Below are 18,090 nucleotides of genomic sequence, written 5' to 3' on the forward strand. Positions count from 1 at the left end.
AGAATCAAAATGTAATTAATAACTAGTGTAAGAAACAAATAAAGTAATCTCATCTCATTCAAAACAATGAACATGAGTTGGTGGATAATAAAAAACAGAAAGCCGAGGAACCAAAGCATGCATTTCCCTCTCACGTCACACATCCTAGAAATGACTGATATGAAAAGTCAAGCTCTATATTATAGTATTATATAATATAATATAACTTAACTTTAACCCTATATTTATATATATATATTCTTTTGTCTTCTTTCATAAAATTCATCTCAGCAAGCAAATCTGTGATCTCTCTCTTTTCTTTTTTTCACTTTGTATGGAAAAGCCCACATGACAAAGGGTGTGGTGTGGCTTTTAAATAATTTTTCCCACTTGAAAAGATGAAAGGGCTAGTCCCATCCCATTATCATCATCAATCTACTCACTGAGCTTTCGAGTCATGTCTATAGTGAATGTACTTCTTTTAACTGTTGCAACCTTCTGTTCCTCAGCTTTCTGTCCCATCCACCAATATTCCAAAAGGAATGTGGGACTCCTTGAGTTTGCTTCCAATCAACCAGCACTCTCTTTTTTTTCACTCTACTAATTTATCTCCCTGACTGTTCTGGTAAATAACAAGAAAAAGAAAAGGTAGTAAGCAGAAAAAGTGGAGATCTCTCACACCCTCCCCCACATCACACATTTTTCAAACCAAACACGAAAGAGCATAACATGACCTTCAATGATATTTGCACCTCCAAATGAAACTTAAAAGGATGATATTAAGGTGTTTTTTGAGGGAGGTGCTGCATGCCTTTTTCTAGGTCTTGTTATAACCTTCTCTTTGCATTAGGCTCTTCAAATGAACCGGTGTTTGTGCTGGTATTGTTGTCTCCTGACCAGTCAAACAGATGGAATGGATCCAAGGCTTTGGATTCTTCCCTTTGATCATCAGCCGCACCAAAACCTTGGGTAAACAGAATATCCAGCGGGTCAGCTTCTATTTCTCCCAACTCAGCAAAGAAGTCCTCAGATTGATTATTACTCTGATCCATCAAACAAGGCTTGTAAGGGAGTCCATCACTGAACTCTCCCTCATCCATCTCAAACTGCTTCTCTATGTCCTCCATATTCTCTTCCTTCACAGATGCACTGTTCGCTGATGAGTTCCCAGCAACAACTGGAGACATATTGCCCTCACTGTTGTTGCTCTCCTGCTGCTGCTGCTCATCCTTTGCTTTTGATATTGTGCTCTTTTGGGGGTTTGACGCTTCTGAGCTCTTTGAATTTCCAGCATTGTTCTTGGATGGCTGTGACCTGGTCGAACCAGCCAGAGCATTTCTTTGAGTTGGCCATGGATGGTTGTGCTCTGATGTGTATGTAATAACCAACATGTTTGGGTCTGTTCTGCTCCGCTCAACTTGCTTCCTCGCAGAGCAACCCTTTGAGCTGCTGCATCTGTAGTAACCCCTGATAGATATAACCACAAGAGAACGATGTATAATAAGAAAAACCATAACAACACCCCAGATGAAAATGAGAGAAAACCAAGACCTATAATAACATCACGATGATGCAAAAACCCCTTCATTAACAATCTCTTGTTCGTTTGTGCAAACTCATTCAATTGACCTAAAAGGCGGTTGTATGAAAATCCTCATTAGATTTCAAAGGGTACCGTCACTGCTCTCCAATGAATTCGGTTCAACTTAATTATTTAAATGAACCATTTGCTTTTGTTGGCAGTTTTTTAAAAGAACTTAAAGAAAACGACGAATCTTTAACCAGACGTGTGCTCGTAGTGATTTTTCTCTAATAAAAAATTGGGTAAAGAAAGCCTTCTGAATGGGAAAGCCTTTAGCCTAGTTGTTTTTTAAACCTCGAAGTGTGACCGGTCCATATTTAATGGTCAAGATTAAAAATATAAATAAACATCGAAGAAATTAACACGATACATGTATAGTAAGCTACAAAAAATTGAGTATATGGGGGGGAGAGAAGTTGTGATCTATATTTTGTGCAGTGTGGCCAATATATACCCACAGTGATATTATTCCTAAAATATCCAATCTTACAGAGAATAATATATCAATCGTATACCTAAGGCTAAAGTATGAGGCTAACCTGGGATAAGGTGAACCTTTAATGGGTTTCTGACCATATTTTCTCCAAGCCCACAAATCTGACGGAACAACCTCTCCAGTTTGTCTGCTGTTTGCAGCTGCTGGTGCAGGAATACAAACAACCTTTTTGGCCTGGTTCTTCCTGCAGCAATTACAACAATAACACATCAAATTAACTTTAACTCTGACCAAACAAGCATGATATGAGCAAGAAATAAGAATATTACAAAGAGAAATAGAATATTCGAGAATAAGCATGAGATCAGGCCGTTTTAATTTGGCTTCGAACGAAGGAATACGGTTCTGTGTGATGAAAATGAGGATAAAAGGAATAGGAATTTTCAGGTGGTTTAAGATAAGTTGGGTGAAAGCTAAGTGTGTGACTGTTATTGTGTGCGTGACACGCCGAGCTAACTCTACTTTTCAGGTGGATTAAAGCCTACGAAAAGCCTCAATGAATAAACCATGTTTAGTTAGTCTCATGACAATGAAACTACTGTTTCTCATTCTGAGCAGCTACCTAGCTTAACTGGGCCAGTCAACGGAACCGATTTGGAAAGCGCAAGAAAAGGAACACGAGTACCTAACTCATGCCAAACCCTACTTTCTCTCTACAGTACAAACTTCACCGTAGCCACTTTCATAAAATTTCACCCCACCGCACCTTAAAAAAATCAAAAGTATGTGATTCATAATTTATGACGACCCCATGAAATTAATACACACGAGCATAAACTAAGTTTAGTTCTGTGAAGATATTAATTAGCCAAGCAATATCTTATTATTCTGACCTTCGTTTAAGACCCGGATTCCGTGGAGACGAGATCTGCACTCCTATGGTGTCCACAAGGCAATCCTTGGAGGAGTTCGCAGTAACCATGTTGGGTGAAACAACAGCAGGAGGTTTAATTGCCCTTGGAGAAGGTGCCACCGCTGTGGTGGAATCATAGGGTGAGACCGGTAACTTTGCATTGGGAGAGATCTGAATCATGTTGGAGAATATGTTTTTACAAGGTCTTCTCATGTCATGCTCCTCGAGAATCTTGTGTGCAGCAAAAACAGTGGTGCTAGTATTAGTATTAGTACTGGTACTAACAGCAGAAGCACCAAAACTCGCAGCTGCTTCTTCCAAGCCCCCAGTGAAGTAGGAAGAAGCGGAAGGCATGTCAAGCTCCTGAAGGAAGGGATCTCTCATGGTGGAGAAGGGATCACCAAAGTTGGTGAGTCCTCTGGGGTCTTGAAGCACAGAAGAGAAGGTGATGGGATCAGAAGAAGAAGAAGAAGAAGAGAAGTGTTGGTGCCAGTGATCATTACGAGAGAGGGTGTGAGTAATAGTATGGTGATGAGATGTGGTAGGTAATTCAACAGATGAAGTGCCTGTGCTGCAGCTGCTGCTGCCACCACCACCACCACCATATGCTCCACCACTGGCTCGGACTATGTCAGTTAAATCACCTTGGTAATTGTCCATGATTATTGGCCCAAAGATGCAGCTGCACATGCTTTTTCTCTTCCTATTAGTGGAACAAGAGATTGTTGTTCAAGTATAAGGAGGGAGAAGGTTGTGTCTGTGACATGTTTGGGAGCATAAATGATGGAGATATGTTGGTGCCTGAGAGAATAAGAGAGAGAGAAAAAGAGATGAAATTGTAGGAATTTTGTTGGGTGTGTGAGGAGGTAGGTTGGGAGGATTAAGAAGGGGTTGTGAGAAGAAAGGCTTTCTCCTGGGAAGATGGGATTTTGGCTGTTAAGAAGCAAGAAAAAGCAAATTAAGGAACAGGTTTTTGGAGGTTGAAACTGATTGTTCCTCTCAATAACAAACAAAAGAGAATGGGTTTATAGAGAGAGAGAGACAGAGACGCTGACTTTTCACACAAAACAGCTCCATTCCATACGCAACATCAGGAGAGAGAAGGAATTTTAAATCACAAAAACTGCTTCGACTAATAAAATACCACAACTCTTGAGCTGGGACATTTATCAAACACCATCTAAGGCTCTATTTTTTCCCACTCTTTTCTTTATAACTTATAAATATATTCTCCCTTCTGTCCTTCTCCAAAATATTAATAACAAAACCCCTCTCATTTCAATACCATCAAATACGCCTATTAATCAACACAACATCTTTTTATTTAATACTTAGATTCAAATCCCACTTCAACATATATAAAAATATCACATGTTTTAGATACTTGTATTTTTTTAGTATATATAAATCATCAACAAGTAGTCAATATATAAGAAGTTATTAAATTTTAAATCTCACAAATATATAAAATAATTGTAATTGTAATAATACAAGTGTGAAAACTTGTTAGATATTACAATTATGATAGAATTAGGGCGAAATCAATAATGAATAAAAAAAAAAGAATGGTGTTCTAAGGAAAATAAAACAATGGAGAAGAAACAAAAGATGCGGCAAGTAGCCGCATTTCGCGGAGAAACGTTTCGAGGCATTCAATAATCTGAGTCTCCCGTTTCTTTCCGTAAGGAAAGAATGTTTTAGCGTGGCACCAATCTATGTGTCTCTTCTTCCTTTCTCACACACCATTACCCTCTTCTTAAAATCATTCCATTTTTTTTTTCTTTTTTCTCTTCAAAACAACATTTTCTTTTTCACTCTATCCATTTTAGGAAATACCCTTTTCTTTTTAATAAATATATTCTTTAAATTTTGCAACTATTAATGGGAATGTTCACGCGCCTTGGAATTTTGCAACTTTAAATCTCCAAAACACAATCATCAATGTTTGAGTGAAGCAACTCAAGAGTGAAGAAGTGCTTTATTAGAAGGTTTTACGATCGTGTTTAATTTGGTATTACCATATTTAGTTAAACATGTGATCGCATAAGGTCCTATCACGTACCGTTCGACGGGAATAAGAAAATTAATTTTGTGTCCTTGGAATTGGACTACATTAATTAAAATTGTGCATGTGCTACATGTAAAAGTAATAAAGATATTAAACTATAAGATATATATTTTTTTTTTTACGAAAAATATGAAAATTTGTGGCCCTATATCAGAATAGATTAGATGTTTGATGATACGTGTCTTACGTTAGGTATAAAGTCTATGAACTCTGAAAGGACGTATGAAAAGTGTCATTTTTTTCATGTAAAATTTATTATCATATTAATTGCATTGTACATTCATTATTATGCTTCGCAATTATAGCACAAAAAATCTACTTAGTCGTCCAATCAGATTCCATTAATAATTATTTAAATTAAAGCTTTAGTGCCATTCTTAATCACTTTTATCTCTTACTTTCGTTTTCTTTAGCATGGTAAATGCGTATTCATTTGTATTGATAATTGAACATGATTATATTATATCAATAAATACAGTATTTTTACCAAGTTATTATCTAATTAATTATTATACATTATTGTGTATATGCTAGATTATTAACTTTGTTCTATGAATAAACGAAACAAATACAATAAAATATGAAAAACTTAACCCTTTTTTTTGTTTTGTTGAATGAAACATTTTACATAGGTTAAAAGATTGGATGGGTAAAATATAAATGTCATTTTCAAAAACATGCATAGCATGGCTGCATTATTCAAATGCAGATTCATGGAAGACATCATGATCATGATTGTTAATACATAATCCAAGTGCTATGAAACTTATATACATACGCAAAATGTTCAATTACTATCAAAGCCATGTTCAGTAAAGTCCTTTTTCTGGCTTTTCAACAATTTTGCAAATGCAGTCACTATCCTTTTCTTTCTCCATCTGCTCTGTCTCTCTCTATCCATTTTATATGTAATTAGATTATAACTTTACTTTTTTTAAGGATGGAAAATTGATAATTTTAAACGAAACTTAATCATTGAATAATCTAACTTTAACAATCAACTGATTTTATATTCAATGTCGCGAAGGGGTTCAAAAAGTTTAAAAATTATATAGTTTTTGCTGGGATTACTTTCATGTTTTATGTTATTTTCATAATTAAATTAAAATTATTGTCTTTTATTTGTATGTCCTTTCAACCAAATTAAAATTTGACATTTAATTAGAAATTACTTTCTTTCTTGATTATATTATGTGAAAGGATTTTCCAGCTAGCTTAACGCATTAGTATTCTATGAATTGATGCACTTGTGGTAATAGACTTATTAAAGTGTATATTTTTGTTAAAAAAAACAGTTTATAATTTTTTTGTGTGGTGTTACATAAATTATTCGTATACTTGTCCATTGTCCTTTCATATTCTGTGCTTAGTACTCTTTAATTATCTTGAAGTAACTTTTGATTTATATAAAGTAAACAAATGAGCTCTTATATTTTAAAATTAGTAAGTGGGATTCTAATTATAAAATTTCAATTTTATAATTAGATCTAATATTAAAGTTTTGAATACATGATAGATTTTCAAAATGATACATGGTCTTTCAAACATGGAACATGGAACAATCAGAATGATACATGGTCTTTCAAACGATAAATTTTTTAAATTCCTTTTCCTCAAACAAAAAAAAATCTATAACATAAAACTAAGACAAAATATATTGTTTATAAAATATGTATTTGGATTTTAATTATGTCCGTTGATTATCTGATTAAGTATAAACACAAATATTTTCATATAAAAAATATTATACATGCTAATTTATTTTAGGTCTTTCATAAGCAAGTACAGTTCTTTTATACCTTATCTGAATAGTTTTCTTTAAACCCTAACTTTTTTAAAACTATTTATTAAAACCTTTTAATAAAGTATTCTCTGTAAAGAGTAATATTTTATTTAAAAAATGTCTCTTATTGTATAAAAAATAATAGTGTTTTACAATACTTTTTTCTCTCTAGAAAATAAACATTAGCTCAACTTTTTTAAACTATTCTCTGGAAAATTTATTAAATTTGCAGTTTCTATTTTTCGATTACACGAGATGATTTGTAGTTTTTAATAGAAAAATTGTACGAGATGGTTGGTAATTTTTATCAAAAAAATTGTACGAGAAAGTTTGGCATTTTTATCAGAAAAGTTGTATAAATGTTTGCATTTTTTGTAAAAAAAATTATTTGTTGAGTAAAAATATTTTTTTAAACAAATAATTTTTGGTTGAATATTCGTTATATACACTTTCAAGTGCCGAATAACTTTAAATTTCTAATGTGTTTTTATTTAAATTTATACTCTTATTTGTGAGTGTGTGTCTGTTACAAGAAATTATTTTCTTATTACGTGAATAGAACAACAATGGTGGAGATGACAACTTCTCTACAAAAAGAAATGTGAAAAGGAATGAAAGAGGAAGAGAATACAAGTTCTCTACAGTGAGACAATGCAACAAGGAGATGGAACAAGAAGATGACCAGAGTGTAAAATTTCATAAAAATTAACCTTAAGCATATGTTTATACTTCAATTTTAAAAATAACTGAAACCTAAACCTCTACTAAAAAATAAAATAAAAAATAACACTGACCTTTTTAAAATCAATGGAAACTTTTAAGCCTAAGCATATATAAGGTTCGATCCTTATGAGAATCAAACTCTAAACATTTTCAATAATTTCAAAAGTACCATCACGTTTTTGCCCTGTTGTGTCTTAGGTTTCGCTTTATTGTTAATTAATCTAATGCCATTAATAAATGGGACCAAATGGATCTGTTCATAAAACATTAGGCAGGAAAAAAAATAGAAACAAAAATAATTATAAATCTAAATACATGAATCAAATTACTAATTAAACTTAAAAATAAATTAAATAAAGTAACTAAGCTAATAACATGCAAGAGATTAAAAAACCCCAATCATAATCATTTTGTAAGATTATTTAAAACATCCTAAAAATTATTTTTAAAAACAATAGTCTTCTAAGATTACAGTATAAAATTATGTACTTTTAAGAGATTTAATTAATAATTTGGTCTCTATATTTAGTCAAATAATTCATCTTGGTGTCTATATTTTTTTTATTCAATTAAATCCTAATATATTTTAAATAGAACAAATTTGGTCATTTATTAAATTGTGTCAATTGAAATTTGTCATTTGTCAAAATCTAAATCATCTTTTACTTTGAAACCATTATTGGTTTGACATGTGACACTTTTAAAATTTTGATACATGACACCTTATATATTTTGACACGTAGAATTTATGAATGTTATTAACTTAAATTTAATAGAAAAGAAGTTGATTTTATTTATCATTGAAACTCGATTAAGTAAAAGAATATATGAACAAAAGTGAATCACAAATCTAATTATAAACACCAAATTACTAACTAAACATTTAAAAAAAAATTAAAAAATTGCAACTACTGAACAATCTTAATCTGACAAACATTTGTACAAATTTTTATTGAAAAGCAAAAATGATATATTGTGTATATAACTTTTTTTTTCTTTTATCCTAGAAAATGATTAGAAAATTTGTGGTATTTTAAAAGGTGTGGACAGGGATTTGTGTGTTCATGATAGAAGAAGAGTTTTTTACGAAGGTGAAGAAGTAGTGACAGATAAATGAGGTATTATGTAGATACTGAGTCATGGTGATCCCAGTGAGTGATTGTAGCTATTGAATTAAGAATCGTTTTAGACGTCAGGAATGAATTATATAGTATTAATTAATATTGAAATATATTATCTGGAAGCAAAGTTTTTGTAAGCACATAAAGACAATGAAATTGAAGAGCACCAATGAGTAAATGGCTTTGAGCTTTAGAACATTCAGGTCCACTTACTTGATTCAAAGTCAAAATGAGCTGACTTTCCAGGCCACATGGAAAATTCATTTGAATTTTCTCTTGGTGGAGACAAGTTCTATCTTTGGAAATAAACTATTTCAGAAGCTAATGGGAATCAGGGTCGCTTTTTTCATTATCTTCTGAGGTCACAATTTGCAAGGTAGCTTGCGATACAAGTAGAATTAATAAGAGCCAATTCTTGAGGCTTTTTGTGGACAATTAATCAAACATCTAAAAGTGATTATGATGAGATTGCAGGATTATGCAATATAACTAGGAACTAATAATATACTATGTCGGAATGATAAAGGACAAGGATTATAAAATTGAGAAAAGCATAATCTAAGTTTTATAAACATAAATTAGGTTTTGTGTTATCCTTAAAGAGTCGTATTAACGTCGACTTTGCCGTTTGTTTGATTCCAAAAGTTATGCACATAGTCTTGCGAACGAACACGTTCAAAGATGATGCTCCAAGAATCATTTTGTTGATAAAATGATCCAAGCATGATAAGACACTTTCGAAGGCTCTAATTTTATTTTATCTTTTTTACTTTGGAGAAGGACGTTTCGAAACGTTTCTCTCTCTTTTTTTTTCTGGTTTGTGTGCAAATTTTTTATACGAGCCATGATGTGGGCATGTTGTGGGGACAAAGGGTGGTCTGAATTTTGTTTATAATTTGAAAGGTTCAAGTTTTCAATGGACCAATGATCGTGGAGAGAATCACCGACCCCTTATGTTTGATGAGACATTTTGAGAATCTACTACATATATATAGGTAAGACAACTATTACCCCCTACCTATGTTTCTTTCTCTCTCTTCTCAAGTTGTCACTGCATTTTTATTTTCCTATCATATGCTCCAAAACAACCACTATTATGCCAACTACATCTTCCACTGTTCATCACCCATACTCTTTTCCATACTTCATTAGCCTTCAAATCGAGGTGTAATCCAGTCCCAACAATAATCATCACTCCAGACAACATTTCCTATACTTGTACTATAATCACTACTATAACCTTAGCATCGCATTCTCATATATATCTACACATTCAAACACTCAAACACTCAAACTCCATTTTAAAAATAATAATTCTCACACCAACACAAGTCATTTCCCATTGTGCCATATGCTGTATGTGATTTGGCAAAGGGTTTAATACGTAAGATAATTAACCATGCTGAGATAAGTTGCTTGTCACCTGTGCATTTTGAACAATTCCACTCACGTGCTTCATTCTTTATTCTAATCACATTGCAATACATCATGTATATGTAATCATGAATTGCCTTTTCTTTTCTAATGCTCATGTTGCAATGGCAACAGAAATTGACCTAGTTCTATAGCCATGTGGCCGAATGCTTTAGATTGTGTTTTTTTTCATACACACCATATTCAAGTTATTGATTTCAAGGTTCTAATTTCAGTTAGGGCAAGCATTTTCACCTCTTCCTCCATCATTATTCTTTGAAATAGTTTTGGAAATTTTACGTATGATAATGTTCTACAAACTATATGTTATCGTTTCTCTACGTGTACTTTCCTTGAGAAAAAAAGAAGATAATTTAATAGACCGTGTCCCTCATTTTTTTCTCCCGAGTTTGGAATTTATGATTATGAGAAGAATTTTAATAGCGTGGAGTCAAATAAAATATATTTTTGAAGTCGTTTTAATTTTCTCATAATTCTTACTTGACAAGACAGATTGATCAGTATTTAACTCTTTCGCAGACACGTTTTTATATGAGCAATTTTATAATCTGACACTAACCTAGATCCAATCATCAATTAATGAAGGTTCACTTTGCGAATGGTTACGATGTTTGTTTGGGAAATGTGATAACGGTGAGATTTTGTTGTGGTTTTAGTTCACATTTAACACTAATTAAAGTTAAGTAAATATTTTAAATATCTTTTTTATATTATTGAAGAAATATTTATAGACTTTTAATGACTTTTGTAACGTTTTAATATTCAACATGACAAAAACACACTTAATAGTTTAAAATATACTATGTTAATTAGATGGTCCTATGAAAAACCAAAGGTTGAAACATGTCTCTGTAATCGGATCTGTAATTCAAGTAATGAAGTTCAAGAAGTTTTGGTAATTAAATAATATTAAAATGCGTAATATCGTAATTTTATGATATTAATCTTTTTAAAATGTTATTTTATGAATTTTAACTTATAAAATACACATAAATTACTAAATAAAGAAATATTTATAATTAAAACACTACTGAGTACATTCTTTTTATTTGACTAAAACTCATTAAAAATTACAGTTTAAGCTGCTATTCATTATTTAATAAGGTTCACTTATGATTCTATAATATTAATTTTAATCAATATAACAAGAGGCGAATGTGTTGATAGAAGTGTCTTAAAAATAGTGTATTGATATAACTCGTCAAATATATAAACAGCATAAGATATTTTAATCATAGTACTCGTATGCAAGTTTAAAAATATACAAGAATATTCACTAACAATAATAAGTTCATATCTAAAATAACATATATCGTATGTTGATTTTTTTATAAAAAAAATTAAATTCGTATGTATTAATATATTTTTTTATCCTAGAGAACTTTCATGTTTTGATCACTTTTTTAAAGTAGCTAAAGTTGTGATTTTACTTATAGACCAAATACGCTATTTTTTTTCTCCAAAATCGATCTATCTGGTTTCAAAATTATTATTATAATTGAACAAATAGTTGGAAGTGATACAGTAATTTGATTTCGATAACTTTTTTTATATATAAAAAAATTCAACGAATCCAATCTTTAACAGTTAGATTGAATCAATTATTAGTTTTCCTTTTGTTTGAAGAGAATATAATAAATACAATATCAAATACAGGATAAAAAAATCGTAATATTAAACATCTCATAATATAAATGCCAATATAATCCCAAACGAAACTCAACAACTACATACAGCAAATCCCTTCCTTTTTTTTTTCATAAACTTTTAACTCATTTTTTGTTCTATCAACTATATATAAAAATTAATTCCTCAGTGTAAAACATAGAGTTAATAGAATAGTAAACAAACATAAATTTCAAACAAACTAAATTAAATAATAACACAAAAAATACATTAACAGAAATTTTAAAAAACATCTCATTATCATGCAAATAAAAAGAGATGATAATTTCAAAATAAAATTATACATATTTATAAGTTTAATTTGAATTAAAAAATTTGTAAATTGAATTTGTTACCCTCTAAGATTTAACCTCGTCAAGAAAAGACAAAAAGGAGAATGAGGGCATCTCTCTTCCTTTATGTGGCAAAAGATAACGAAATATAAAAACTGAAAATGTGTAATAGAACGTTGATTCTAGGGTTCTACCTATATTGATGTTATGAAAGTATAGTATATACCCTAATAACATTCACTTAGATATAAAGCAATGGAGTGATTTGAAGGGATTAAAAGTTGTCGTTTGAAATGAAGAAGTTGTTTAATAGTAGGGTTAGTAATTAATTAAGGAATCAATATAATAGAGAGGTATCTTGTGAAATGTAAATTATGGATTGAGTTGAGAGAAACACGTTCCTGCATGACAGGCCAATGACACACAGATCCCAGAAAGCAACAAAATAAAAGTGGGATTCTCTGATGAACACTTTTGTCTTGCCACGACCAATCAGCCTAGCATGTGAAGCAGGCCTATAATTTAATGATAGAGAAGGAAGATTAAATAATAGATTAATTACTTAAATAATTAAGATTGAGGAAATAATAGTATAGAAAGAATGACTGGTAGGGGTGTTAAAATGGCAACCCTTGACACTGGCTTAACACTGCCACTTTCCCATTAAATAATGTTGTTGTTGATGTTGGCAGTGGCTGTGTGCGTTGATGGGCACACCCAAGGCCCATCACGCCTCCATGCGTCACTTCTCTCCATCCTGGCCCTCCAAATCCACGCCTCTCATCATGCACGCCAACTGTTTGAGCTTTCGAACAAGTCACCAACGCCTTCTAATGCACCACCACTACTTCTATTTTCTTCCAAACTCTTTTTCTTTTTCCGTTTACAATCAACTTCAATTAATTCAAACAGATTCCATAAAACCATCCACTTCCTTCATTTCATATTCTTCTTCCTAGTCTGCACTGACTAGGTTCTACACCCACACTGTTCCCTACTTTTCCATCATCTTATGCTATTGTTTCACCCTTCGTGAATTGCTCTCTTCCCTTTCTACTTGTTATGTTCATTTTACATTTTCATTCTATAAAATTCCTAATTTTATGTTTTTATTCTTCATATATGTCCACACTTTCTAAAAAATTTCTATACATTAGATTTTGCATATTTTTAAAGATGATATTGATATTTTGTTTCCATAGATTCCACGTATCAACTATCTACACTCCCCATCCATAACATATTTCTTTATGGCTTATCAGACGTGTTTTATATTTTAATAACTATTTTATAATTAAATAAGTTTTAAGTTTAACTTATTAATTAATTTATAAAATAATATTTATAAATTATAAATTAATCTTATATTTATTTTATGTGAAACTTTTAACTGGTTCGCAATTTTCTCTTAATGTTAACATAAGATACATTATGCAAAATATTTATTAGAACACATCTTGACATGTCAATTAAATACATTCATTTCACGTTATTAATTTGTAAAATGGTATAATGTAATTGACGAAATAAAACCATTATTACGATCCATAACGTGTCATTTGAGTATTAAAGTTACTATCCATAAACTATAAAAACAAAAAATAGTGAATTTTCTGCATTACAAATACCTTGCAACTATGCCATTTTAATCACGGACACCTTATCTTCTCCATCAACTCACTCCCACTATCTTCCTCTGTCAAATATTATCCTTTAATGTCTTTCATAAATGATTCAAGTCGAAGGTTTTTCAAATGTCCCATTTCCATCTATCACGGTGTTTAAAAACTTAAACTAAATTTAAATGTTGAAGGTTTTTCAAATGATGTTCTCTTCCAAAAAATGTTGATCCATCTTTTTGAATGATATGAAGCATCATATAAAAGTTTTGCCCGAAGAATTATTAATAAGCCATGATTATTGCCTAGTTAGCATGTGAATTATAGTAGAAAGTTGGTGTAGATAGGGTGTGTTTTGTTCGTCCTAATTTGCACTTTAGAAGGAGTGAGTTCAATTTATAATTAAGAAGAAAGAAGGCAATAGGAAAAAGACAAAATCACTTTATATCTGATGGGGGTGGGGTTCTTGCACCCGACCACCAACCACAGTGCCTACTTATTAGGCTTAGCTGTAGAATTTCATGTACCATCGACACACACGTACATTAATTCTCTAACATAAAACCCCCCAAAACAATATTTCAACACTCACGTATATCATATATGTTATATATAAATAATTAATGTTCGTGATCACCACACACGTTTCGCTTCTTCATCTATCGTAATTTTCTTTGGGTATTAACATTATTTATATATCATTTGCCATAATTATAATTATCTTTGATTACTTGAAAGACTTAAAGAAAGGGTAAAGCAAGCAATTGAGTATAGAAATGTGGTTAGGTTAAGTTGATGAAGATGAGGATCTTAGTTCATAAGAGATGCACATTGGGAGTTGCAAAATAAGATCCCTTCCATGTGAGCAATCTTAATTTAAAGTTTTATACAATTAATATTTTGGGAGTCGTTTAGAGATCCTATGCCACAAGCCTTTAAGTGCATTTCAAGCTCTCAAGAAAAACCCACGTATACTCTTTCTTCACATCTCTTTGTCTTTTCTATTCTCTCACACACAACTAAAACAATTTAGACCGAGGAAGCACGTTAGCAACTAGCTTCTAAGCTATTTTAATTAGATATTAGTAGCCTAAGATATTGGATTATGAACTTCACATAATCATTTATCATTTGGGTCATCTCAATTGAAAAGACAACACATCTTTTTAAAGGAAATATCTAAGTTTATCATGCTCTCATTAATGACAACAACTGTTTAATGATCCAACCCTACTTAATTCCTTTTGCTTATACCATTAGGTTTCCTTGTCTGATCTGCACGTTTTTTTCGAATGACAGAAGCTCTGCGGATTTAAATTTTGTTCGATCGAATAAAAAATTAACTTTTCTTACTTCTATTTGTTGTGTATCATTTAATGAAAATTATTATTTTGTAAATTGATATTAAAAATTCACGGATCATATGACTTATTTTATATTTCTTAATTGCATTCGTAATATATACAGAGTGTTTTATGCTCTTGTGTAGTTGCATTTAATTGTGCATGTGCTTCAACCTAATTTAAGTGATGGAACGCGGCCATCTTGTAAATTTTATTAAAATATAAGGAACAAGTAGTATATTTGAAAATTCACTAAAACAATGGACATTAATGTTGAGGGATTAAATTAAAATAAAGTTTTTTTTATAAAGTGGGTTTTTGTCTGCACACTTTATATTTGAAATGGGCCAAGCTAAATGGGCTGAACCATCAATCAGTTTAGCTGAAAATCCGTTTTGAAATTCATTTGATTTGCTTAGAATAGTTTTCCTCGATGTTTTGCGTTCAACTAATGAAAAGTTTCTGTAGAGAGTCTCATGCACACATTTGATTTTTAGCTAGCACTAACTATAATGCTTCTAAACCTAAAAGCAATAACTAGTTATTGGTAACCCACGTTGGAGTGTTTTTCAACATGAAAATCAAACATGTTCTTCCTCTTAGTAGTAACAAGTATATATTCTACTTTTCTTTTTAACACCAAAAACTTTAATCAAATAAATAGAAAAAAATTGTTGAAAAAATAGTATTATTATACTACTACCACATACAAAAACTCTTCACTTCTAATTATGTAAACTCTCACTACTTATTATTCTTCAAACTGTGATGGCTATAAACTCTTCACTTCTAATTGTATTATTAACTAAATTTTAATGTGAAATTAAAATTAGTTTATCTTTTAAACTTTGATATATTTGGATCTACAACTTTAAAAAATAAATCAATATAATCTTTTTAAATTTAATTATGTTAAACTTGTTGTGTTAAATGTTTTTTTGAAAAAAAATGTATCAAATAGTGTAAACAATTTAAATATTATCAAATGACTTATAAACGATGACCACAATAAAGTAACTCAATCATCACTGCAACTGAAGACGCAACGACAACTATAAATACAGGATGTTAGAGACTATAATGATGCACTTGAATCCTAGTTGACGATGGAGAAACTATAAACGATGATGTCTGAATCCTAGTTGACGATAGAGACTATAAACAATGATGACTTGATGACGAAGAACGAGCTCTCTTCCATGAGCAATGAAAAGGTTGTGCAAAAACTTTAAGAAAACCAAGAGCGAACTGTGTTGTTTGGAAAAATGAAAAGGTTAAGCAAAAAGTTTTGAAAAATTTGGGTGTAAGATATTTGGGAGAGGAGAGAAATGTCAGAAAAAATGAAATTTTCTTATAAGAGGTTTGAGAAAGGAAGAAAATATGATAGATAGAAAAATTTCAATGTAAGAAGAAAGTTAAAAGAATTAAAATTGTATTTTAATCTCTGGAGTTCATAACATTTTCAAAGCACATTATTATCGATTTTGTGAAAGGTTTTTATAACCCCACAAAATAACCTCACTAAAATACCAACTTTTTTTTTATAGTAAACATGTTTGATAAATAAATAAAATTTAACATAATTAGATTAGAAATATTATATTAATATATTTGAAAAGTTGTAAAAAAGTTATCAAAAAAAGTTGTTAAAAAAACTTTTTTCATTGGACCATGATATTTTAACAACTTTTTTTAACAATTTTTTGACAATAAATTATGTGTCACTATTTTATTGGTTCATATATTTGAAACAGACCAATCACAAGCTATTACATAAGCGGTTGTAAAAAAGTTGTAAGAAAAAATTATTAAAAAAACTTTTTCATACTGAGAACTTATGTACATGCAATGTTTGGAAACTTCTTGAGTAAACAAAAGCAAACCCTAATAGTGTAGACAACTACGAGGTATCATGTGTGCGAAATGATAGGAATACCCCTTTATAAGTTGGTTATATAATAAACATCATTGTATGTGCTATTTAATATCAAATGCTTCTTATAAAAATTATGAGATAATATTGTATATTGTGTGCAATATATATGCTGTCTAACTTATATATGTTTTCTGTAAAAAAAGAAACTATCTTTTCTACTATGGTGCAAATTCATCCTCAACAATTATTTAAATGGATAGTTTTATTTTAAAATAAATTACAGAGATGAGAAACTCGTACTAAACTGACACGATTTCATATTGAAAAAAGTTTAATGCTAACACAAATTCTTACTTCTGAAAGTAAAATTATTTTAGCTTTCTATGTAAATAATGAAATTATGGATCACACATTACTTAACTTAAGATTAATCAAATTATAATAAAGTCATTCATATTTATGGTTATCTGAATGCTAAAATCGTGCTATTCTCACACAACTTCATTAACTAGTCGGGATCCTCTATGCTGGTTTTGTATTTTTAAACATTAAATTATAGTGATCGAAATTATCCATTCAGTGATAAACAAAAATCAGAATCTCTACTCTTCTTCAACATGCATTGGTTCAAACTGTATTCATTTCTAAATAAAATTGTAACTAGAACTATACCCATGTCTATTTCCCTATTATACTTTTATTAAATTAATATTTACCTATTATTTTATTACAAATAAGATATTGACAAAAAAAAATATAGAGAAAGTAAAAATGGTATAACGAAGTTAAATATTTTAATGTTATATTTTAACAACATACAGAAATTTAATTGTGATTAATTATATGTATAACTTCAAATTATATAACGTGGAATTATCTCTGTATGTTTTCTTTTTTGTATTTTAAAACTACCAACGCAAAGGGTCCAATAAAGAAGAAATCATGAAAGCTCACAAGAACTTTAACTAATGAAATGGTTTCGGGTGTTGCTCCCTCCACCACCACACCTTTCTCCTTCCACCTCCCATTTATTATTTTGTCCTTAAGTAAAATTTTATTTTTAGGGTTATTATTTTTTAATTTTATCCATTCACAACCTATTTCACTAATAACCTATTCTAGTCCCCGTACATGAGTAAAATACTTTTCTTTCATTTTAACATTATATTTCTTCCTCTCTTTCTTTCGTCGGTGTGAGATACTACAAGTTGCAAAGGTTGGTGGTGGTGGAAAGAATTATCAAGCAGTCTCCCTC

General features: G+C 30.6%; 1 protein-coding gene across 1 annotated transcript; it reads right to left on the reverse strand.

Moving 5' to 3' along the window:
- Nucleotides 1–28: 28 nt before the first annotated feature.
- On the reverse strand, nucleotides 29–3,923 carry LOC124849084 (putative WRKY transcription factor 14). Its single transcript, XM_047326944.2, has 3 exons — nucleotides 2,891–3,923; nucleotides 2,101–2,241; nucleotides 29–1,446 (listed from the first exon to the last, which is right to left on the reverse strand). The coding sequence occupies exons 1-3, from the start codon at nucleotides 3,598–3,600 to the stop codon at nucleotides 807–809; spliced, it is 1,491 nt and encodes a 496-aa protein (XP_047182900.1). The 5' UTR covers nucleotides 3,601–3,923; the 3' UTR covers nucleotides 29–806.
- Nucleotides 3,924–18,090: the final 14,167 nt, after the last annotated feature.

The sequence above is a fragment of the Vigna umbellata genome, chromosome 5, assembly GCF_029865625.1.
Source record: "Vigna umbellata cultivar VRB3 chromosome 5, Vumbellata_1.0, whole genome shotgun sequence".
Lineage (NCBI taxonomy): Eukaryota > Viridiplantae > Streptophyta > Magnoliopsida > Fabales > Fabaceae > Vigna > Vigna umbellata.

Coding starts and splice junctions, on each gene's coding strand:
- LOC124849084 (XM_047326944.2), bottom strand. CDS start 3,600: ATGTGCAGCTGCATCTTTGGGCCAATAATCATGGACAATTACCAAGGT. Junction 2,242..2,890: donor AATCCGGGTCTTAAACGAAG/GTCAGAATAATA, acceptor TAATTGCTGCAG/GAAGAACCAGGCCAAAAAGG. Junction 1,447..2,100: donor AAAGGTTCACCTTATCCCAG/GTTAGCCTCATA, acceptor TATATCTATCAG/GGGTTACTACAGATGCAGCA.